At 39.1% G+C, this 25,922-nt stretch overlaps 1 protein-coding gene across 2 annotated transcripts in view; it reads left to right on the plus strand.

Annotated features, from left to right (window-relative positions):
• Positions 1-25,922, plus strand: part of LOC117484472 (zinc transporter ZIP11-like) — a 142,508-nt gene that overhangs the window by 76,640 nt on the left and 39,946 nt on the right. The window contains exon 5 of one of the 2 annotated variants that reach the window (XM_034132945.1): positions 10,059-10,200. In XM_034132945.1, the coding sequence (XP_033988836.1) occupies positions 10,059-10,200 (142 nt within the window). The remainder of the gene's footprint in view (positions 1-10,058; positions 10,201-25,922) is intronic. The other variant, XM_034132946.1, reaches the window with a different exon arrangement.

Here is a 25,922-nt window from a genome sequence, read left to right on the forward strand (position 1 = left end):
AGAGACACTACATACTGATATACACCTGAACATCAGCAGGAGAGGACTCTTTAAAGTAGAGACACTACATACTGATATACACCTGAACATCAGCAGGAGAGGACTCTTTAAAGTAGAGACACTACATACTGATATACACCTGAACATCAGCAGGAGAGGACTCTTTAAAGTAGAGACACTACATACTGATATACACCTGAACATCAGCAGGAGAGGACTCTTTAAAGTAGAGACACTACATACTGATATACACCTGAACATCAGCAGGAGAGGACTCTTTAAAGTAGAGACACTACATACTGATATACACCTGAACATCAGCAGGAGAGGACTCTTTAAAGTAGAGACACTACATACTGATATACACCTGAACATCAGCAGGAGAGGACTCTTTAAAGTAGAGACACTACATACTGATATACACCTGAACATCAGCAGGAGAGGACTCTTTAAAGTAGAGACACTACATACTGATATACACCTGAACATCAGCAGGAGAGGACTCTTTAAAGTAGAGACACTACATACTGATATACACCTGAACATCAGCAGGAGAGGACTCTTTAAAGTAGAGACACTACATACTGATATACACCTGAACATCAGCAGGAGAGGACTCTTTAAAGTAGAGACACTACATACTGATATGAACCTGAACATCAGCAGGAGAGGACTCTTTAAAGTAGAGACACTACATACTGATATACACCTGAACATCAGCAGGAGAGGACTCTTTAAAGTAGAGACACTACATACTGATATACACCTGAACATCAGCAGGAGAGGACTCTTTAAAGTAGAGACACTACATACTGATATACACCTGAACATCAGCAGGAGAGGACTCTTTAAAGTAGAGACACTACATACTGATATACACCTGAACATCAGAGGAGAGGACTCTTTAAAAGTAGAGACACTACATACTGATATACACCTGAACATCAGCAGGAGAGGACTCTTTAAAGTAGAGACACTACATACTGATATACACCTGAACATCAGCAGGAGAGGACTCTTTAAAGTAGAGACACTACATACTGATATACACCTGACATCAGCAGGAGAGGACTCTTTAAAGTAGAGACACTACATACTGATATACACCTGAACATCAGCAGGAGAGGACTCTTTAAAGTAGAGACACTACATACTGATATACACCTGAACATCAGCAGGGAGAGGACTCTTTAAAGTAGAGACACTACATACTGATATGAACCTGAACATCAGCAGGAGAGGACTCTTTAAAGTAGAGACACTACAAACTGATATACACCTGAACATCAGCAGGAGAGGACTCTTTAAAGTAGAGACACTACATACTGATATGAACCTGAACATCAGCAGGAGAGGACTCTTTAAAGTAGAGACACTACATACTGATATACACCTCAACATCAGCAGGAGAGGACTCTTTAAAGTAGAGACACTACATACTGATATACACCTGAACATCAGCAGGAGAGGACTCTTTAAAGTAGAGACACTACATACTGACATACACCTGAAAATGAACAGTGTATGTCCTCTTTAATGGGATTGGTCTTCCAATGGCAGTACCAGTGGCTATATGACTTTGTCCCAATAGTTTTTCTTCCTCAATTTGTTTGTCTGTCAAGTTCTACCGAGGCAATTTAAGTTTAGGACATAAAGTGGCCATTTGTTTTCCTTTGTCTCGTGTTGATACCATTTGAAGTCTTTGTGATGTTCCAATAGTCCGGTAGCAGCTCTAAAACAAGCCTGTTCGGGGCAGGTTAATTGCTTGGCCTCTGGTATTTCTGCTCCCAGATTTCTTAAGAAAACCTCATCCAAACCACTTCACACTCGAGACTAGACTTCCTTTTCACCTCAGTAATTCACCCGCCAAGTGTGAAGTCAATCAGTTGAACATCTGTAGGGAAAATTGAACGTTCGAGACACATTAAAACAGAGACTCCTTCCATTTTAGTTAGATTAAATGACATCTATAGAGAAAATTGAACGTTCGAGACGCATTAAAACAGAGACTCCTTCCATTTTAGTTAGATTAAATGACATCTATAGAGAAAATTGAACGTTCGAGACGCATTAAAACAGAGACTCCTTCCATTTTAGTTAGATAACATGACATCTATAGAGAAAATTGAACGTTCGAGACACATTAAAACAGAGACTCCTTCCATTTTAGTTAGATAACATGACATCTATAGAGAAAATTGAACGTTCGAGACGCATTAAAACAGAGACTCCTTCCATTTTAGTTAGATAACATGACATCTATAGAGAAAATTGAACGTTCGAGACACATTAAAACAGAGACTCCTTCCATTTTACTTAGATCACATGACCAATGCTTTTCGAATCTTGTGAACTTCAACACGTTAGAACTTGAGTCGACTGATAGCCAGTGGGGATTGAACAGCACTTAATGGATCAGATGAAATGGATCTTAATCAGAAGATCAGACTTTGTGGGCTCTGGCTACTTCCTCACATATCTTCAGATCTATCAAGAGAGACACATTGGTCTTTGGAGCATTGAGCTGCAAAGAAAGTCGTTTATCCTCCTTGCCTCGCCGCTTTTCACTCCGTCTATGTCCTAATGATAGTTTAAGGTGCTCACTTCCCAATTTTAAGCTCTACTGAACCATTTGTGCTGTCAGGTTTGATCATTTTCAGGACTTGAAGCCTAATGAGGTGTTGAGAGACTGACCATGGACTGTTTTTAGAGTTGCATTTGATCCTGAATCATGTATTTCTTTCCCCTTTCTGTGTGCTAATTGCTAACCAAGCTATAATGGGATGGTATGGGATAGGGATGCCAGCGATTATTCGATTATTCGAATATTCGTTACAGTCTCCATAATCGAAGATTATTTTTAAAATTCGATTTTATTTATATATTTTTTTATTAATATTTATGTTTTTCTTTTTTTTTTCCTGGTTTGGTTTCAACCAAAATATAGACTAATGCTAATAATAGTAATAGTATTAATAATTGTAAATGACCATTGATCACACCACCAGTTTGTTTTACTGTAAACTTGGAGGAAGCCAGCAGCGCAGAGTGCAGACTGCTGCTGCAGCCTGCTACACACCGACCCCTCCCTCTCCGTCACATGTGCGATTGATTTATTGGCGACAGAACAGTGAGAACACAACTAAAGATGAACAGAGCGGCACGTCCACAGAAGAGTTCCTCGTGGAACTACTTCGAACTGACAAGTGCAAATGAAGTCAAATGCAAGCTCTGCGAAAATACTTTTTTTTTTCCTCTCCCGCGGGGGGTGGGGGTCGAATAATCGATTAATATTCGCCAGGGCTGTCCGGTTTTGATCATGGTCAGTTTCTGGCATCCCTAGTATGGGACGACGCCATCAATCTTTCCCTTGGTTATTTCCAAATGTCAGATGTTCGATGAGTGTTAAAGGCCGTTGAACTATCGAACTGCAGCCAACGTCATCGGCTTAAAACGTCCATCAGTGACGAGGAGTCACTGGTCATTTGCTGGTAGAAACAAAGCTTTATTAGGATGCAAATGAATTCATTAAAAAGGAAAGTGACAGAGGCCAATGCATTGCAACGCAACACTTTAAATACATCTGTGATACGGGGTGCATACTCTAATAGCTTTGTGAATGAAGAGTTGAATAACGTTGGTGGTTACACTGTCTGTATTTCTCCAGCTGACCTCTCTCAGATGATAGGTGGGAATTGGAATGCTTTCTTTCTATTTTATTCAGCACAGAAGTCAGTTTTAAAAAAAGGCAATGACATGCTGTTTTAGTTAAAAGGTTTACAATTGCTGTTGAATTTCACATTGAATAGAAAAGTGGAGTAGCAATTTTCAAAGGTCCAATCCACTTCACATATTATCATGGTGCTGCATCGAGGTTTCCAAATATCACGACTCAAGCTAGCACTTCAACACATACCCAAGGTTAACATCAGCAGGAGAGGACTCTTTAAAGTAAAGACACTACATACTGATATACACCTGAACATCAGCAGAAGAGGACTCTTTAAAGTAGAGACACTACATACTAATATACACCTGAACATCAGCAGGAGAGGACTCTTTAAAGTAGAGACACTACATACTGATATACACCTGAACATCAGCAGGAGAGGACTCTTTAAAGTAGAGACACTACATACTGATATACACCTGAACATCAGCAGGAGAGGACTCTTTAAAGTAGAGACACTACATACTGATATACACCTGAACATCAGCAGGAGAGTACTCTTTAAAGTAGAGACACTACATACTGATATACACCTGAACATCAGCAGGAGAGGACTCTTTAAAGTAGAGACACTACATACTGATATACACCTGAACATCAGCAGGAGAGGACTCTTTAAAGTAAAGACACTACATACTGATATACACCTGAACATCAGCAGGAGAGGACTCTTTAAAGTAGAGACACTACATACTGATATACACCTGAACATCAGCAGGAGAGGACTCTTTAAAGTAGAGACACTACATACTGATATACACCTGAACATCAGCAGGAGAGGACTCTTTAAAGTAGAGACACTACATACTGATATACACCTGAACATCAGCACAATATGTCCTCTTTAAAAGCTGGAAATGTCCTCCTTCAGAGATGTAATTAACCCTCTTTGTTTAGCTAAGCAAAGAGGGTTATAGGTAGCTCTAAATCACATTAGTTTGCAGAGGAGGAGATGCAGACAACCATTTAATCCCAACGACACACATTGTGACCCTGCATGCGAGCAGGCTGATTAATTGATCCGACTTCCTGTTTCCACCATTTATTTTCCCCGGGGTGCCATTGATTTCCCTTTCCGGATTTCTTCTACGTGATCTTTGCGTTGTTGTTTCGCCAAACACGTAACAACCCTCAAATCGATAGTGTGTAATGTACATCGTGTTATAGTAGCTTCCTGTAGTTTGGAAGTACGGGAGTCTTGTATAAAAGTTTGAAAAGAAGGTCATTTTTTTTATCTCGTAATATATCATACTGTGAAACCAATGCATCTCAGCTGTCCACATGGACGTATGGGTCCTTGGTTCTTCTGTGATTGAGATGTCGAAGGAAAAAATACTCTGAGGAAAACTTTTTTGCCTGATATTTGAGCCTCAGTGCACTTGAGAAAAGTTTGTCTGCATGATAAAACAGATTGAGTCGTCCGGTCATAGTGTGCAGAGGAGATAACAGGAGTGTGTGTGTGTGTGTGTGTGTGTGTGTGTGTGTGTGTGTGTGTGTGTGTGTGTGTGTGTGTGTGTGTGTGTGTGTGTGTGTGTGTGTGTGTGTGTGTGTGTGTGTGTGTGTGTGTGTGTGTGTGTGTGTGTGTGTGTGTGTGTGTGTGTGTGTGGTGTGTGTGTGTGTGTGTGTGTGTGTGTGTGTGTGTGTGTGTGTGTGTGTGTGTGTGTGTGTGTGTGTGTGTGTGTGTGTGTGTGTGTGTGTGTGTGTGTGTGTGTGTGTGTGTGTGTGTGTGTGTGTGTGTGTGTGTGTGTGTGTGTGTGTGTGTGTGTGGCGCGCCGCGCCACTTTGACTCCGTCTCTCCTCTTCCTCAACTCATGCCTCCCTCGTCAAAATTGTGACAAGTCCTCCGAGACGTCTCTGCTTCAGCAGCTTTCACACAGAATGAATTTCACAAACATCAGATATCTGCACAACCTTCAAATAGATTCTGGCAATAGCACATGAAGATCTGTCCTGCAGGCATCACTGCTTTCTTCCTGCCTCAAGAAGAAGAAGTGGGTGCATAGGGCATATGGCCAGGGAAATAGTAAAAACACACTTGACTTCTTCAAATAAATACATTTCAACCAGTTCCTTCTGTACTATTTCCACAGTTTCACTTCAAAAACAGGGTTGGGAGGGTTACTTTTATAATGTATTCTGTAACAATGACTAGTTATCTGTACAAAACACGTTATGAGTAACCTATAATCATGATAACCTGAGTACTTTCCGTTACTTTTGGATTACCTCAATATAAAATGCACTTTGGTTTGACTACTTATGTAATAGAAATTATTTCAATTCAAGCTTCCCTTAACACATTTCTTAATTTAAAGTGGACCTATCATGCTATATTTGAATAATATAGTGTAGGACCATACCTATATAAGGCATATTTATACTTTTTTCATATCTGGATCAGTTTTTATCAGATCCGTTGCAGCCCCTTTTTTTAGAGATTTGGGTATGGAGGAAAATAGAGAGGGTTGTGTTTTCTGACACTTGGTGAGTTCCCTGGAACACCGGGGACACATATTCATGTATAAAAGACGTACAAAAGTGCATTTTGCATGATAGGTCCCCTTTAAGAAAAAATACCACACACGATTAATCCATGATATCAAGGGAGGAATAAAACAAATAGTAATTTAATTTATAGCAGTTTCAACACCATCAGAAGAAAGCACATCGCATCCAAGTATCTATTGAAATCAAACTGAGGGCTTTATATATACGGGTCCTTCTGGAATTAAGAAATAAAAAAAAGACTGAATATTAACCTGAAAATGAGCTTCATACGTCCCCTTTAAATGTCACGCGTTAGCTTTTTCTCATGGGAATAACAAGAAGCTTTGTTTTTTCGTGGTATGTGAAACATCCGGTTGAACCTGCACATTTTGAAGTAAGGTGATCACACGTTGCTAATGAGAAACTCCAATTCAGGAGGCTTTGATTCAGGGTGGAAGACAAAGAGATGGAGGTGACAGTCAGAGAGGAAATGGTTTAAACGTTCGCTCGTTTAGCTCCTAATGAGACTAGCATAGGGCGTACCAAAGATCAACATGGGGTTAATAATATCCCTTCGAGATTGGTTCACACACACACACACACACACACACACACACACACACACACACACACACACACACACACTTACATCCACACCTATACGTACTCAGACATTACCACACACATACCAAATAACACGTAACTTTTTGTTTGATAAAAACACATAAAACCAAAGGAAGTCAATAAACACAAAACCAAATAAATAAAAAATTAAATAAATAAATAAAATACAAATTAAAACGTTTAAAAATTATAATAAAATACAATTATAATGAATAAATATCAATTAAAAGCCACATTTTAAAAGGCTGATATTGAGTTGGTATGAACCTCACATGATATCTTGTGTGTGAAGGAGTGTCTTTGTTCAGATAAGCCCAAAATATTTTTCTTTCACTATACCATGACATCACAATAAACATACGTACTCTACAGTGAAGTATGGTGCTGGCAGCATCTGCAGATTAGTGTAGTCGAGTGGTTTCAGTCTTATTTGAGAGAAACAAAGAATCCTGGGGGAAAACATGATGCATTCTGGAAGTGAATGGAATATAATATGGAATCAGGCTAATTTGTTAAGTCAGAGCTGTGCAGGAATCGCCTCAAATCACCACATGAATGTCCCGGAGTGTCACTTAAATCGAGTGTCTGCAGCTGGACATGGAAATGTTTCTTTCACCACCACATGCAACTTGAAGGGCTTAATCAGTTCTGCGGAGAATAATGGGATAAATGATTGGGTGTCCACTCCAGATGTTTAAGCTCCTATAGTGCCATGAGCACAGAATCAAGGCTATTAGAGCATCTGTTAAACACAGACTTAGAGGGGGGTTGATATACTCACACAAACAAACACTTTAAATGACTCTGAAGAAGAAAGTTTCCAACCTCATGTTAGGTAATCATGATTTCTACATGTGTTCCTGTCATTTGGGGCTTCATTAGTTCTCCTTGTCGGCTGTTTATAGTTTAATAATGTCTGATGCTGGACATTATCGATGCACCAATGTTTAATATTAGGGGATGAAAACTGACATCAATTTGCTCTTTCAAATTAATAATAAAAATTGTTTGATTTCCATGTGTTTTTTGCAATAACCTCGCAGTACCGTGCAGTATTTACAGTACAGTACTTTGCAGTATCTTGTAGTATCTTGCAGTATCTTGTAGTATCTTGCATTATCTTGCATTATCTTGTAGTATCTTGTAGTATCTTGAAGTATCTTGAAGTATCTTGAAGTATCTTGTAGTATCTTGAAGTATCTTGAAGTATCTTGTAGTATCTTGTAGTATCTTGTAGTATCTTGTAGTATCTTGTAGTATCTTGAAGTATCTTGTAGTATCTTGTAGTATCTTGCAGTATCTTGTAGTATCTTGTAGTAACTTCAAGTATCTTGTAGTATCTTGTAGTATCTTGTAGTATTTGGAAGTATTCTAAAAGTTTTATAAAATACGTCCAGAGTCTTTTCTGTATTGCTGCCAATAGAAAAATTAAACCAAGACGACAAGCATTGCCATCTTGGTGCAGTGGAGGTAATGACATGTTCTTATTATACACACTTCACCTTGAGAACAGTTTCGATTGACGTATTTGTTTTTCTACTTCTGCAACAAACAAAAAACCATGCAGGTACATCGTGTACTCTGACGCACGCATGCAGACTCTCTTAGTACTTCTGCTGCTTTTAAACCAGCAGCCACTGAACACACGAGATGAAGGGGGGGGGGAACGTTGGATGCAAATGTTATTTTTTCAGCCCCTCTTTGTACATTACTCATCTAATGGTTTGTTTTTCAATTAGTGGGCTCTCTGTTTTCATCAAATGTCTGTGACGCTGATTCATTATTCACTCGTGTGAGTCTTTGTAGCGTCTGAAATTAATTTATCTGATTGGATTTGTAGTGCGTTTGAACGTTTGATATTTTGCTCTGAAATAAGTGCGCTGCAACCACTCATCAAACAGCCTTTTTAACTTTAATCAAATGTATTTAAAATAAGTATCAGCGCTGTATAGGTAAGTGAAAATATAACGAATAAAAAGCACAGATAGGACCAACTTCCCTTCTCTCAATTTATTGGATAGTATTCTGTGAGAAAGAGAGGATTTGGTGACAGTAGGCTGAATCTGAGGAAGTGGATTTACAGTCTATGATTGAAATTTCCTTCCTTCAGACACGTGTATCTCAGTTCCCAGTACAGTGCATATAGTGAGTTGAAATCCAATCATTTCTATTGAATATATACTTTTGAAAAACAGTTTTTTAGCTGCTCTGTTGTGTGTAATGACTTCCTTTACAAGCTGTAATGCTTCCTTCTGCTGTGCATGTCCGAGGAAGCTTCATTTGCATTTAAATTCCTTTCAGAGGCGCAATCTGAAGTCTCATGTTGGGATTGATTGTGTTCAGAAGGACCTTTCTCTTATGCAGACAACAGTGTACCTTTTTAAAACACAGTGCCTGATGGACTATCATTGGACTGCTAAAGGGAAAAGGGGCTGTGCTTTCTATGCAATTGTAATCTTTCTGCATGGTGCAAGTTGTATTCAAACTACTGACATGATCAGGGACTACATGTGGATCCAGATTAATCATGCCGTCTCTTCAAAAGTTTCCGCGATCAAAATCTATTTTTAAAGGTTATGCTGTGCTTATATAATTGTGTCTTTCATATGATCCCCATTTGCACTAGAATTAGCATCGGCTATTCTTCCTCGGGTCCACACGTACACAATAACACACTTTAAAAACAAAAACAACACATTTTGTGTAATTCACAAATGGAAATGGGACAAACATAGCCGAACATTTAAAACAAAACAATTGAAAAATTATTCATTTTAAATGCCAAGAAACCAGGGTATTCAAAACTAAATAGTAAACAAATAAGATCCAGACACTTTACATTTTAAGAAAAAGGGTATATTACAAAATAATAAAAATCAATAAAAATAGGATATTGAAAAAATAATAATAAAACATATAATTCTCCGTCCTTTTCTATATTTGTTCCATTAAACCATAACTCGGAAGTAGTGTGCACACACAGACAAAGTTCATATATAATTTCCTAAAATGAAGATTTAGTTTTGACAACCTTTGAAGAGTGTTCTCTTAAAAAACGACTGAACATCAATCGACTTTTCGTTGCTATTTCTAAGAATGTAGGAGCTTGTTTTTACATTTGGACCATTTCCTTGACAGTACTACGAATCTAAGTGACTTCAAAGATCAAGTGTTTGCCTGTGAATGTGATTGAAATGTCTCTTTCTGTCTTCCGCAGGGTGTAGGTGCCGACCCCCACATTTCTTTGGCTCTGCCCCCCGATGCTAAGCTGGGAAAAGAGAAAGCAGACGAGCCGTCGTTCGGACACCTGGACTCTGACGAGATGACCATCAGGATAGGTAGATCTGGACCTCTCTCAGGCAAGCCTCCCTTCATATACCCACATCAATATCTATACCATTATTACATGTCATCAAAAGCAAACACAGATAAAGCCACTGTACATGGCTACTAAAGTGACATTTCACCTGATGGCTTCCTGCTTTTCTACTTCATCTGTTCATCTGTAACAATTATTGGGTTTCTTCCAAACTGTGGATGGTTTTTCAATTAAAATATCCTCATTGTGTTTTTTCTTGGTTGTGGGACACTAACTTTCTGCATGCTTTCATCTCACATACACAGTCTAAGTAAGGCAAGTTAAAGAGGACATATGTTCATTGTCAGGTGTATATCAGTATGTAGTGTCTCTACTTTAAAGAGTCCTCTCCTGCTGATGTTCAGGTGTATATCAGTATGTAGTGTCTCTACTTTAAAGAGTCCTCTCCTGCTGATGTTCAGGTGTATATCAGTATGTAGTGTCTCTACTTTAAAGAGTCCTCTCCTGCTGATGTTCAGGTGTATATCAGTATGTAGTGTCTCTACTTTAAAGAGTCCTCTCTTGCTGATGTTCAGGTGTATATCAGTATGTAGTGTCTCTACTTTAAAGAGTCCTCTCCTGCTGATGTTCAGGTGTATATCAGTATGTAGTGTCTCTACTTTAAAGAGTCCTCTCCTGCTGATGTTCAGGTGTATATCAGTATGTAGTGTCTCTACTTTAAAGAGTCCTCTCATGCTGATGTTCAGGTGTATATCAGTATGTAGTGTCTCTACTTTAAAGAGTCCTCTCCTGCTGATGTTCAGGTGTATATCAGTATGTAGTGTCTCTACTTTAAAGAGTCCTCTCCTGCTGATGTTCAGATGTATATCAGTATGTAGTGTCTCTACTTTAAAGAGTCCTCTCCTGCTGATGTTCAGGTGTATATCAGTATGTAGTGTCTCTACTTTAAAGAGTCCTCTCCTGCTGATGTTCAGGTGTATATCAGTATGTAGTGTCTCTACTTTAAAGAGTAGATCTGGATATTTTTTTCTGCCATTAAAAAGATAATCGCTGAATCTGAAGAGCTGATAAACACAATAATTACAGCGTCAGCAGCAATTAGAAGCAAATTGCACGTCAACATCAATCTACATGACAAAATGTGCAAATTGGTGGAAAATTATAGTACAACATAAATGCATAAAAAAGTCGAAAGTGGTCAAAAAAGGGAAGCTGCTGTTTTGCAGCGGCACATTGTTTTTGTCAGATACATGTTGTTTTCTCGACTCACAGGCCAGTAAGAAATGTTATTCATATTTGATATCCAGTATGTTCTGAAACTGCGTGCAACTCTCAGCGAGAGAATACAAATCCAAGCACAGCAGTCGATCTGCTTACTGTAGTTTGCTTTGTTTGGACGGAAGACGATATGTTGTTCTCTTCTGGATCACGTTCACACCGGCTTTTTACAGAACAACAGTGAGAAGGAAAGGGAAAAGTCATACGGACTGAAAGGAACGGTAATAATGGAAATGTTTGGGTGATCTTGCATCATAAGAGCTACTGATACTGGCAAAGAAAGTGTGTTTGCTCCATCTAACGATTCTCAAATCCAACAAACTGGGCCACTGTTATCATCAATCAATTCAATCAAGTTTAATAATTATAGCCCTATATCACCTATTACACATTCAGTCATATTATGCTGGACAATTTAGTAGTGAAAAATGTCTCGAGATCCCACTCTTTAAAAACAGTATGTAGTTCTTCTCCACATGTCGACCACACATCGTCATTTTCATGTAAATGTGATGTTTGTTACCCAAGGCTGACTTCTTGTGAGCAGCTGGTGGCGCCGTGACTAATAATTGAGCTGTAAATGTCTTCAGGCTCTTATCAAGCATTAGATATTTGGAGCAGGTCGGAGATAGAGTGGTGCAGTGACGCGTCCTAAAACCCGGAAGTGAGTCAGCATTTGACCACTTCCTGTTCCCTCGTCTCAGAGCCAATGGGATCTCTTCATAGGATGTTGGAAAATATCTGGAAATAAGGTCTGTGGTTGAGACAAATGGAAGAGACGGATCACGTTTTGTTGTACGACATTAAATCCATCAGCAGTGACCCCACTGGTGATTTCTGAAGAGTTGATGTGTCTGAAAAACGATGGTTGTTACCAAGTGGCTGAATAGGACTACAGAAGTTGTCGAGGCCGTTGTACGTTATTACGCCGAACACGTAAACACTCCTCTAAGTTTGTTGGCCCTGTTCTGCTTGAAAGCAAGTCCCTGCCTCCTGCAAACTGTTCAAACAAACGCTTCAACTCGTTCCATTTAGAATCTGTGTGTTTGAATATGGATCTGAAGTTGGCGTGACGTTGAAGTCGTGCTGCTGGACTCGGCTGTAGTTCCTTTGTAGCATAACCTTAGCATTTAGCTTCCTGCCATTAGATTTATGATTAGAACATTATAAAAGTAGGGTAGACATGTGGAGATTATCCGGCTGAACAAAACATGCATTTATCAAACAGGTTCGTTTACACAGACCTTATTTCGAGCTATTTTCCAAAATCCTCTGGAGAAACCCCGTTGCTTTTTTGTCGAGGGAACCCATGCGCAGTAAGTAAGTAAGTAAAACTTTATTTATATAGCACCCTTCTCAACACGAATGTACAAAGTGCTTTACAGTACAGTACACAATTCACAGTACAACTAAAATGTAGAATAAAAGGCATAAAACAACAGCAGGTAATACATAGGATAAAACATACGATAAAACACCAATAAAAGACAGCTACTAACTCACCTCCTCCGATGCCCCAAAGGCCTGACGGAAGAGGTGGGTCTTTAACTGCCCCTTAAAAATCTCTACTGAGGCAGAGGCTCTTAGTGTCTGGGGGAGTTTGTTCCATAGCCTTGGGGCCACCACCTCAAAGGCACGGTCCCCCTTAGTTTTTAGCCTGGTTCGGGGCACCCTTAGGAGGCCTTGCTCAGAGGACCTCAGGGCCCGAGTTGTGCTGTGAGGGTGGATAAGGTCGTTAATGTAGGCTGGGGCTTGGCCATGGACCGCTCTATATGTGAAAACCAATACCTTGAATTGGGTTCTGAGATGGACAGGGAGCCAGTGCAGGGCAGAAAGGATCGGAGTGATGTGGCATGTTTTTTTGGACCGAGTGAGCAATCTGGCTGCAGCATTTTGGACCTGTTGTAACCGGTTTATTGATGTTTTGTTGAGGCAGGAGAACAGAGCATTACAGTAATCCAGCCGGGATGAAATAAAGGCATGAATAGCCATCTCCATTTCTGTGTTTGATAGAAACCCCCTGAGCTTGGCAATGTTTCTGAGATGGAAAAAACAGGTACGGGTCAGAAGTTTTATGTGTTTGTCTAGTAGCATAGACTGATCGAAAGTTACAACAAGGTTTTTGATGTTTGCCCTTATGTTACCACTGAAAGAACCCAGGTGGCTTGCTACCTTAGAGGCGATGTTATCAGCCGCTAAGATCAAGACTTCCGTTTTTGAAGCATTGAGCTGTAGGAAGTTGCTTGACATCCAATCCTCAATTGCAGACAGACATGTGATGAGAGTGTTTACAATTTCCATTTTGACGGGTTTGAAAGAGATGTATATGTATATTACTTCCAGGTCGGCCTACACAAATACGTCATCCCTGCACCGCTCTATTGTACGACGAAGTTACGCAGCTGAGCCATTTGGCCACGCCCATATGCAGGAACTCTATTTTAGGTAAAACAAATCAACTTTTGCAGAACGTTCAGGCCTTCAAAACGGCCATTCATTACCTAAATAAGACTAATCGACACATCAAAGCAGTATGTTGGTAATTGAGAGGGTCGTCTAAAGAAATATGTTTTATCTAAATTTGGGAGGATAGTAGACAAATCAGCTGTAGCTGCCAATGTCTTCTATTTCTTTGTTTGTTTCTGAAGTAATAGACCTTTTTCCAGATGATATTTTGCAGAATCATAGCAGGAAGTGGAATTAATAGCATTAACAATCGCTCTTCTCTAATATAGAAGAAGAATAAGTAGAAGATGGACCTTCATATATTAATATAGTGTTCAGAAAGCCAGCATTCACGATAGCAAAGCAACAGAAAAAAGCTCCTGCCATCATTAATGTTTTAATCACAGCTGAGCTTTCATTGCTGACATGCAGACCTGCCTGTTGTGAAAAGGTTAATTCATGCAGACACTTAGCAACCTGCTAATTAATCAAAAATAGCTGGAGTTAATTATTTAGTTACTCCCCTTTGTCACTGCGTAAGCACAGCTGAGTCACTTTATCTGACTCACTCCGACAGTGACCTCCATTTTATTATGTACTAATTATTATTTTTAACTGATGACATTTTTACTTTTTAAATCCCGGGGGAGTTTGGTTGACCGGCGAAGTTGTCAAACCTCCGAGTGTTAGATGTGAAGAAAGTCTCGCGGTGCCTTGATGTTATTTTCAGGAACATATCTAGCAGCTGGAGATGTTACAAAGTAAAAAAGCAGACCCTTGAAAGCTTGTTAAAAGTGAAATGTCTCTTGCACGCAGACACAGAAAGCAATATGCATGAGCAGACAGAAGGGCATTGTGCAGAAACTCAAATATTGAAATTGCAGCTACAAGGTCCACAGATTAAATATATATATTCAGTCTAGCTCTTCGGTTCTGTTAAACATTCATTGCATCCCCGTGGCTCGCCTTAGGGGAGTGAGTCGGCAAACACAGTAAATAGAAAAGAGCACATATATAAGATCGGTTTGATAGCTATTTGCCCCCCAGCGGATTACATTTCATGATTGACTGTGCTCTTCAGAGTGTAGCGTATCCAATCTCCTCTACACGGAGATATATTGTATATATTCGAAGGTAGGCGGTCGTATTTCCCGGTGTCTGTGCAGCTGGGTCTATTATTCTGTTTTATAATCTGCAGACTGAAATGCCATAATGTCAAGGAGTCTTGCAATGAATATCTCCAATGTGTGTTCAGAGGCGTTCTTGCAATAATGTTTGTTGTAGATATACAACGTTGAATTGTCTGTATTTTTTTCAAAGTTATGGTCCATTGATGTTAGACAAATGTATAAGAAAAGCATCATTTCTCAGGGTGCGTTCACACCAGCCTTGTATAGTCCGGTTGAATCGAACCCTGGTGTGTTTACCCGCTTGGTGCGGTTCGTTTGGGTCTGTGTGAACGCAGTCCGAGACCTCTGAAGTGAACTAAACAACCAGACTCTGGTCCGTCTAAAATAGGTGGTCTCGGAACGCTTGCTAGTGAACTCTGGAGCGGTTCATCGCTGGTGTGAACGCAGTCCGCACCAAAACATAGGAAGCATAGTATTTACGTGTCACAAGAACGCGGGTGTCTTCATTTCTTTAGTGAAAGAGTGAAGCAGAATGATTTGTTGAACAGTGTCGTGTAAAGTAAAAACAACTATCAAATTAAAAACTATACATAAAAGTCAGAGCGACCTGCCGTCGGTGAAACCCCCTCCTGACTGCAGAACGTCTCTCATTATATGTGTTATAATGTTTTGTATCGCACGTTGTCTGATTGTATAATCATATGCGCCGTTGCTGTTGATATGATCTCCAGATTAACAACAGCATGAAAATAACCTGCCGATGCTCCATGGCGGAGGCTCCGGTAGAAATTGCCGGGATTTGCGTTTTTACCCCCTTAATGTCTGACCAATGGTTGAACAGCATTTCCGAGCACATGACCTGTGTTTAAAGTTTATAGTCCGTTTGAGTTTTGCCCGTGTGAACGCAAACCGAACCTTCTGAGAAATGACACAATGTAACAAACATGGTGCGCACCAGAGAAGCGACTATTAGGTTTGAATGCACCCTAAGAAGTGGAGCGTCTATTTTCAAGGCTGTAATAGCATCTTTTATTCATCCGTAGCAAGCTAAAGCTAACGTTAGCTTTGAGTTGGGTGAAAACAGCGTTCTCAACTGATTTTAAAAGTAAAAAGGAGGGTTATTGACTTATTTTACCCTAAATACTAGATTAATGCATTGTTTGTAAGTATGTTTAAATGTTTTCACGTCGTGTCACGTGACTTGAATTTTGAATTGCGCCGTCCCTTATAGATACTATCTCTTTACATATGGACACACACACACACGATAGACAATAGTAACATTTGTCAATACATGATACATCGTGTACCTAGTATCAAATCACCGCTGCCGACAGGGACACCCCTCCTGGCATGGTCCTCACAGGAACACGCTTTGCTGGCGGCGAAAATAATCCCACCAGACTCCTTTGCCCCTCCAACAGAGGGATGTCCTTTTTCCTTTTCGTCATTTCAATAGATAAAAACTCTCGATCTTCTCTCGAATTATTATTTTTTTGGACGCCCTCGACTCGAGTTCAGGGCGTTCCCGAGCGTCTAATGACGGCAAGACGCCCGCCTGGCGGAAACGCCGAGTAGCATCCATGGTTTTATAATTCAAGATCGCTCAATTAACCCAGTGAAATATACAGGGGCTTTTATCATTACTTTAATATTGAGAGCTGCGCCGTTTTTTGTATTTCACTGTGTTTCCCAGAGCAACCACAACAGTCCTCACTCAACCTTTTGACTGAGTGCACCGTCCAGGTACTTATAGTCCATTTTGCCATTCTTCGGACCCACTAATGCACTCAAAATAGCCGATAAAAGAACTCAAAGTGCGACACAGCATGTGATTCTGGAGAAAGATTGATATTTGAATTCAACTCCTCCAACAAATACCCCCGATCCAGATGTATTCCCTCATTTTAAACGGCTTTCTCATTCTTCCATGGCCTTTCATCCATGGTTGTTATTTTCTTGTCTTCTTGACTTGCTTGTAAAGCGCTTTGAGCACCAGGAAAAGCGCTATATGGATGTAATGTTGTATTATGATGATGCTGCTGATAGGCTTGAATAGTGTTGGGTATTTCTGAATGAAAGAAACAGTTCTTTTTGTTCAACATTTTTGTCATGTTTTGCTCTGCCTTTAAACCTGAGGGCTGAATTCTAATTTCTTCACCGTGTAAGGATAAAGAAATAATAAGAAAATTGCACCATTTGGACCGACATCTGCTTCTACAGTAGCTGCTGTATTTGTTCAGGATTGAGCTTTTAGTTTGCACCAGACGTTTGTTTGAGGCTTGTATCGGGAAATTGCATGTTCTTTTTATTGTTTGTTAAGAGAGGAGATATAAATTCAGCACCCTCATGTTTATCAGGCGTTTACTGTATCTTGAGATGGATGCAATTTGAAGCATTGCACTTTAGATGATACATCTGTCCAGAAAGAACTCATGATTGAAGTCTCAATGGATGTTTCTCCAACTTGAGATTGACAGAGCCAGATGTTGATGTCTATGTTTGAAGGCTTTCTCCATTATTAAATACCTCCTTTAGTCATGCAAATCAACAAATCTTCAAACCTTCATAAACTCGCACTACTCCCGATCTTTCTTCTCTTTGATTCTGCCTCTAAATGATTGAAGGTGATTGGTCTCTATTTTTCAATCTGTTGATGTTTAATTCATTTTGGGTTTTTTCCTCCTGTGCTTCTGCTGCTTTTGAAAAGCCTCTCCGTGAACCTCACTTCCTTTTTCAGCCATCACAGAAGACAAAAAAAACTAAAACTCCCGTCCTATGAGACGTCCAAATGTGTGGTATATGAATGTGGATGGTATGTATTGCCTTTTTTTTCTTTCTACATCTTATTTTGAACTACTAAGCAGGATGTTAGACGCTTAAAAAGTAAAAAAATAAATTGGATTCTCACTGCTTAGGCGAACAGACGTTTAAAGTATGAATGCATTTTCCTTCAGAGCTTTAAGCCTATATGCACAGTCAATGAAACGCTAAGAGTTAGAAACATGAATTTCCATTTAAAAGGCAGACATTTTTCCTATCCTGAAGCGCAGCAAAAAGGAACAGATTCGCCCACTGAGTTTTAATCATTCGGCGATTACCTTTTTTAAACGCTCTGCATTGGAGATGGAAAGTAACTTTAAAGACAGAACACCTTTAAATCTCTTTGAACGTCTGTTATATAGCTATAGACTGAAATGAAAGGAGGATAATGATGATAAGGGCCAACATGTTACAGGTACGTGTCATGGGTTAATGATGTACTGTACATATAGCCCTGTGTGATGGTCATGGGTTAATGATGTACTCTACATATAGCCCTGTGTGATGGTCATGGGTTCATGTATTATAAGGTTTTGTATAAGGTAGAACTGCATTGTGTTTTCTTTCATTGACGAGTGAAAGAGGACTTACAAGCAGAAGAAAGTAGTGATGTATAAATGTTGTTAGGAACGTGACACAATGACCTGAGCTGCATCTCACTTCGGTTAAATGGATTCCTTGCGTCCGTCACTTGCGCCGTTTCCCTGCGACTAGTCCCTCCCACCAAGGAAGCATGGAGAGACGCGAGGAAACCACGAGAAGCAGGGAAATGAGTTTTAAGAGCAATGGGACGTCGTTCCCTCCGGAGCGTCACGTGAAGCGACGTCCGTTTGTGATGACGCCGCACAGCTGATCGTCTGACAGCAGCCAGATCAGTGCATGCGCTGCATCGTCCAATCAGTGAGCGATACACAGTAAGGGGGCGGGGCGAGTGTCTGAGGATTTAACCGGAGGATGGTCTGGTAGTTCCTCGATTATCACTCCTCCGTTATCGCTCCTCGATCCTCGATCCTCCGGCAAAAATAAGGCCACTGGGACGCTACTCAAGATGGCGCAACTTCCGGTGATACCGAGCCCGAGGAGCGAGGACATGAAAAATAAGAGAAGTGAGACGCACCCTTGGACTCTAATGCAATGACTCGACAAAAAAATGCAAAAACAAAACTCTTTACTGTATTTAGAAAACAAAACACAACAAAAAATCACTCTTCAAGTTTCTCAGACGCTAACGTTAGCTTGTTTCCCGAATAAGATTTTACCCAGACCTTGAAGTTACACTTTCATTCTGGGTTTGAACATGTTGTAAACATTTAGGATCATGTTAGTGCACAACTCAGCAAATATATAACATAGATCTAGTCGTTTTTGGACATTTTAATACAGAAATGTTTTATATTATATATCTTTTACCAACATTTAATTGTTTGAAAGCTACGATATAACTGTTAAATTAAGAAAGACCATTCATAATCCCTGAGTTTTTTTAAATGCACCATCATCGTTGCATTTGAACAAATGCATATGGGAACAAAATATAGTTTATAGTGTAGTTTTCAATGATATTTTTTGTATTTGACCAACTTGTGTCTGTAGCAATCTCATAAAAACACCAAAAGTATGCACAAAAACATCCTATAAAATATTTAAAACCAACTTCATTTTGTTATTCAGACCTTACCTATGACATGGTTTCATTCGACAGCATGGGAATGTGTCACAGAAGTACTAAAATACCTTCCAGCCATAGTGTCAGTGAAGTGAGCGCCATGACGCATGTTTAATAGATCAGAGCTCGACCTCCTGCTGCTCTGCAGGTATTTGAAGCTCCTTGTTAGCATGTCCCCTCTGATGTTCTCGCGCACACATGCTCAAAACCATTCTAGTTCCTTGTAATTCTTAATGCATGGCTTCCTCAATAATTCAGTCAGCATTAGGAGGAATCAAAGCGAGCCTCGTGGCGTTCTGTTTGTTTAGATTTTCACACTGAATGTGGGATTGTACTATAAAATGAAAAATCGGTGCATGGTAAGCAGCAGTATTTTATTTTCCCAATTTTTCGAACACACCAATGTTAAACTGTCTGTCCTTTTTCAACATTTAACACTCTTATGGCTAAGATGGTTAATATTCATTTTAAAAGAATGAAAAAAGAGAATAGAGTATGTCATTGTTCGGGTTATTCACATTCGAAGGTGTTTATTCAACCATTAACTGTTTAAAATAACAACTAACTTTAATACTTACTCCTGAGAAATTTAAATCAAACTTAAAGGGGACCTATCATGCAACATGCTCTTTTAGATGTTTTTTATACATCAACATGTGTCCCTGGTGTGTCGGGGAACTCACGCAGCGTCAGAAAATAAAACCCTCTCTCTTTTCCTCCGTACCCAAATCTCTAAAAACGGGGGTACAACGAGCGGATACAGATTTGCTGCCGATATGACGTCAAATCGGCGGCGGACCCACAGAGAGTTGCTATCAGAAACAATGCCTGACGTGTTTTGGACGTAATCTCGTCTTTGTTTACATTAGCAAGCCTCGCTAACACTCAGAGCTAACCTGTACTGGAGAGCACATGTGTTTAAAAAGCAGGAAATTAAAAAAGGAACTCTCCTTGTGATAAACCCGCAAGAGAAAAAGTATTTGAGCTCCATACTGTTTCAGAAATAATCCTTGATGTGGTTTAGAACAGGATGGCGTTTTATCACAACCGAATTTAAAGTGGACCTATCATGCTATATTATAATAATATAGTGTAGGACCATACCTATATAAGGCATATTTATACTTTTTTTTTTTCAAAATACCAAACAGATCATGCATTTTAGCCATGCCTCATTTTGCTCAATTTGACATTTTTTAGCTCTGTTTTTGCAAGGGCTGATTCTGTGAGAACAGCACCATCTACAGGCCTGGCATATGTACTACAGCGTCTCCAGCGCTTTCGAACGGCAATGGCCGTGGCTGTCTCCTCCTGATTGGTGGAGTTGGCCCAATAGCCGTAGCGCCACCGTCCTGACGTCAGGACAGTGTTCAAATCTGGATCAGTTTTTATCAGATCCGTTGCAGCCCCTTTTTTAGAGATTTGGGTATGGAGGAAAATAGAGAGGGTTGTGTTTTCTGACACTTGGTGAGTTCCCTGGAACACCGGGGACACATATTCATGTATAAAAGACGTACAAAAGTGCATTTTGCATGATAGGTCCCCTTTAACTTTATCTCCGGTAGAATTCTGATCAGGCATTAGCTCTTTTTTTTTTTCAAGCTAAGGACCCAAAATCCGCGTTTCTCTAACGGGGCTGCAAAAGAGGGGTATGAGCAGTATGAGGCATGGCTACAATGGGTGAACTATTTGGTATTTGAAGCAAAAAACTTCACTGACATGTTTTGTATAGGTATGGCCCTACAATATATTTTTCCAATATAGCATGATAGGTCCACTTTAAAATCAAGAGGTCAGTTCCCTCGGATGTTCTCGCGCACACATGCTCAAAACTATTCTACTTCCTTGTAATTCCTAACGCATGGCGTCCTCAATAATTCAGTCAGCATTAGGAGGAATCAAAGCGAGCCTCGTGGCGTTCTGTTTCCTTAGATCACACCGAATGTGGGATTGTACTATAAAATGAAAAACGGGTTTTCTCGGTGAATGATAAAGCAGCAGCATATGAACCGGCATACCAATATTACTCAGTTTACCTCCTGAATTAATGAAATACGTCGGTTTTTTTGCAGGCCTTAGGACAAAATGCACCCACCTACATGATATATTTTATATAATAAGGAGGAGGTGATGCCATAACTGTGATCAGAGGGAAGTCTTAATGGATTTGACCAACCACATCATATATCTTTTGACATAATGAAGCATAAAGTCCTCCTTTGATCCTAACTATACTCTGAAATACCAAATATGTACATTAATATTCAGAGATTTAACTCCAAAATGTCAAACATGCTCATGAATTTGGTCTTGTATAGTTTTGAAAAGAGCACCAATTAAAGAAATAAGAAAAGAGTGACCATAGCATAATTGCAAACAGCTCATGCAGCACAATGTGTATAAGCCTCATAATTGCACTTGCTAACCTGCTGCCATACACACTTTGCCTTTGTTTGTTTTTCACCCGAGGGACTGTAGATAATGAAAATTTCATGTGCGTCCCTGTAATGGAAAGTGCTGTATCTGATACTTTTAATTTAAACCCTCAAATGGACAGTATTATGTTGGGGAATTACCTTCAGGAGTTTATTTCCTGTTACTTTTAGCTGAAATGTTGGTTAAATGGTTCGATGTTGACCTGATAGATGTTTGATTGGTGCTAATGGTCAATATCCTACTGGATGTACCAACCCAAAAACCTATTATTTTACACATGTTTTAACAAACCCTAAGTGTTGCATATTAAACTGTCAGTCCTTATACAAAATGTAACATTAAGCTTGTATATCTAAGGACAATATTCACTTTAAAAAAAGAGAATAAAGTATGTAATTTGTTCGGGTTATTAACACAGTTATATCTATATAATCTATATTTTTATCTACAGTTAGTTAAAAATACAAAAAGACACAATCGACAAATGTGGAATGGGACCCTGATAACGAAAACCTAAGAAACAAACTAACACATCTAGATTTGGAAATAGTTCATGCATTTCACAGAAACCCTAATCTGACTTAAAAAACGTTTAAAACTAAACAAATACCCTCAAACTAATCTTACCAAATGATCACAAAACATGTATTTCATCAGTCTAAACATTGGTTTAAAACGGGTAAGATATAATAACAACTGCTTTAGTATATAGTTTTATTATTGATATAATCTCAGACATTTGAATCTCTTCAAACCACACCAAAGATGCTTCATCAAGTTACGTTTTTAACCCTTTATAAGGTGCTTTTTGTCCTGGTCTTCTATGTATGCAAGGAGAAATAAGTTTGAAAACAGTCGGTTGTTGAGCATATTTACTACATTATTGCTCTGTCATCTTCAAAACCTTAGAGGAAACTTAAGAGGCAACTGATAGAGAAATGGATGTTCCTTGTAGAGTGACACTAAATGGGGAAAACACTCAAAAACTCTCAAATGTGCTTCTCTCCTCCTGTATTATGTATGCCTCTTATTCTGTCTCGGTCTTTTATATTCTTCCTTCTCTCAGACGGTCACACACTGATTAAAGCGAGGCAGAGAACTCTACTTGTTTTCACACTCCTACTCATATTTTTCGAGTATGTAATCGTGAGAAGTTTGGAGGGGAATTGAAGCAGCAGCAGTTAATTAGTCGTAGAAATCTTCGTGAAATCCCTCCACGTCTCCAGTTCCCGACTCAGCAGGATTTCTAACAGACTCTGAATCAGCAGGTTATTCAACACGAAAAAACCCTGTGGGTCTACAGCCCCTTTCTCACTGAGAGGCTAATTGATTTGGTCTTTCCCTAGTTTTCTAATTCCCTCGTAGAGCTGCCTTTCCAACACCGAGACTTGTCTTCGATTTCAGATAATAATAATAAGTCTCTCTTTGAGATTTTAGTAATCAGTCTCGCTGATGGAAGATAAAGATGAAATGGAGCTTTATTAATCCCTGTGGGTCAGTAGTTTAACAGCAACAGGGTAAGATTGAAAAACAGGACAGCACAGATTAATACAATTAAGGATAAAATCAAAGATACAAATGTAAAATTATAAAATAAGAAATGAATTAAAATGAACATATATACATATTTGGTCATGTGTACATATCTAAACACTATCACTAATCAATTATTCCTTAAGCCAGTCTTCAAACCCTCTATGATCATTATCTCGCCATAATCAATACTCATGTTAGTTAGTATTTGTTCAATTATCTATATATTGTTATCAGCTATGTAAGGAATAATGCAACGAGGCGGTTATTAATTAAAAAAGATGACATATATTGAGAAGGATCCTGACGCCATCTTGCAACAACTCCCTCAAATCCCTCCTATTACACGGCTATATACTTAATAACCTTAGCCATAAATCCTTAGCAACGGTCTGTTCTCCTTAGCAACCATCTTTTCTCCTTAGCAACAGTCTGTTCTCCTTAGCAACGATCTCTTCTCTTTAGCAACAGTCTGTTCTCCTTACCAACGGTCTGTTATCCTTAGCAACAGTCTGTTCTCCTTAGCAACGATCTCTTCTCTTTAGCAACAGTCTGTTCTCCTTAGCAACAGTCTGTTATCCTTAGCAACAGTCTGTTCTCCTTAGCAACTGTCTGTTATCCTTAGCAACAGTCTGTTAACAAGAATTAACAACCCCTGGAATGTCTAAATTGACCAATAAGAATTGAGTATTCCACTAAGACATATAATAACATTTGATAAACATCGCCTTTAATTTGCTCGCTGGAGTTTTTAGTTGAATTCCATTTTGTTTATTGTTTCTTCCTGCTTGTATCGGACCATTTCCTTACACACTTAATGTAAATAATACCCTGCTTTATATTTTGTCTACCGTATATTAGTATTTGTCTACTTTTTGAATGCTGTTTTATTTCTATTTTGAGATGTTTACATTGTTTACATCTTTTAATTTCTACTTACTGTATGTGCAATGCAAAAATGGCCCAAATTGGGATCAATCAAGTACATCTTAACTTAATTATCTTATGATAACACCAGGCAAAGTTGACATTGAGTAACATAATTTTGGAGATTAAATGAATACAGAGGCACTAAATGTTACTAAACTTAACCCACTAGTGTTGTTGCCTAAACAAAAGCTATTTGTGTTCTGTTTTAATTCACAATGTGAACCACATGTTTTCAAATGCAATCATAATCTGGAGGAAATCATCACAATACCTTTAAACTCAGTTGACACTTTTATCCAAAGCGACTTACTGTACATTTACTTCATGATGAGAATGCAGTTTAGTTGCATGGACCATTATTATGAAGGACACAGTGTTGATAGATTTTCTGATAAAACTAGCAACTATTTATAGCCTAGATTAATAAATACTAAAATGAATAATAACTGACTTCCATTGAACTGATCCAGTGTCAGGGTTCACGGCTCGAAAGGAAGGCAGTCATTGTTAATGTTAACATCTGGGCTTTTTCTTCAACAAAAGCAAGTTAAAACCTCAGCGGTGAAAAGGTCTGTCTGTTTGCCCCTGATGAGAGGGCAGTGATTCATGTCCAACCTTTGTTAAGTGCCAATGATATAAAAGGCCTTTGTTTTGGGCTTCAAACAACATGAAACGTAGCGAACCGACACTGAAACAAAAACATGATTCCACACAGTAAGTGTTGTCTTTTTCTGATCTCCATAATTAGCATTTTCTGCCTCTTTAGAAGTGGATAAAAATCACAGTTAGAGGAAGAGATTAGGAGGTGCTGGAGACAGATTTACATTTCTGGAAAACAACAGGATAACAATTCTCCTCTAAACATATTTAATCTAAATCAAGTTGTTTGCGTACTATAAGCCTCAGATCAAAATGTTTTTCTTTTCAGTTCTGAGCATGTTTGTTGTTTGTCTTCAACAACAGATTGATTTCAAACATGGGGGAACAGGTGAAGACATTGCGGATAAAAAAACGAAAATCATATGCATACATACAAATGTTCCAAATATAAGCAGCAAATTGTCATGAAAACATGATTTCCCCTTGCCTTTAGAAACACCTACAATTGAGCATAACAATAGGCATTCTTCCTCTACTAGTAACTGATAAATTGCAAGAATACCACACTATGATTCCCATACAAAGCCAGAGAAAAGATTACAGAGGGTGGTGAAAACTGCACAGAACATCACCAGGACGGAGCTGCCATCCATGGAGGACCTTTACTCCCAGCGGCTCAGGAAGAAATCCCTACGGATTATCAAAGACCCCCATCACCCCAGCCACAAACTGTTCTTTCTGTTGCAAGAGAGAGAGGAGAGTCAGAGAAAAACAAGCCACCAAATGACTACACTCAAAGTGCATTAATACATATGGAAATAATTCTGCAGGTATTGGGTTATTAACCAAAATCTTTCTAATTCTTAACTATCGATATCTGTACAAAAATGTACCGTCTTTTGAACTAACCACAGACCTTTG

This window comes from Trematomus bernacchii, unplaced genomic scaffold (genome assembly GCF_902827165.1).
Source record: "Trematomus bernacchii unplaced genomic scaffold, fTreBer1.1, whole genome shotgun sequence".
Classification (NCBI taxonomy): domain Eukaryota; kingdom Metazoa; phylum Chordata; class Actinopteri; order Perciformes; family Nototheniidae; genus Trematomus; species Trematomus bernacchii.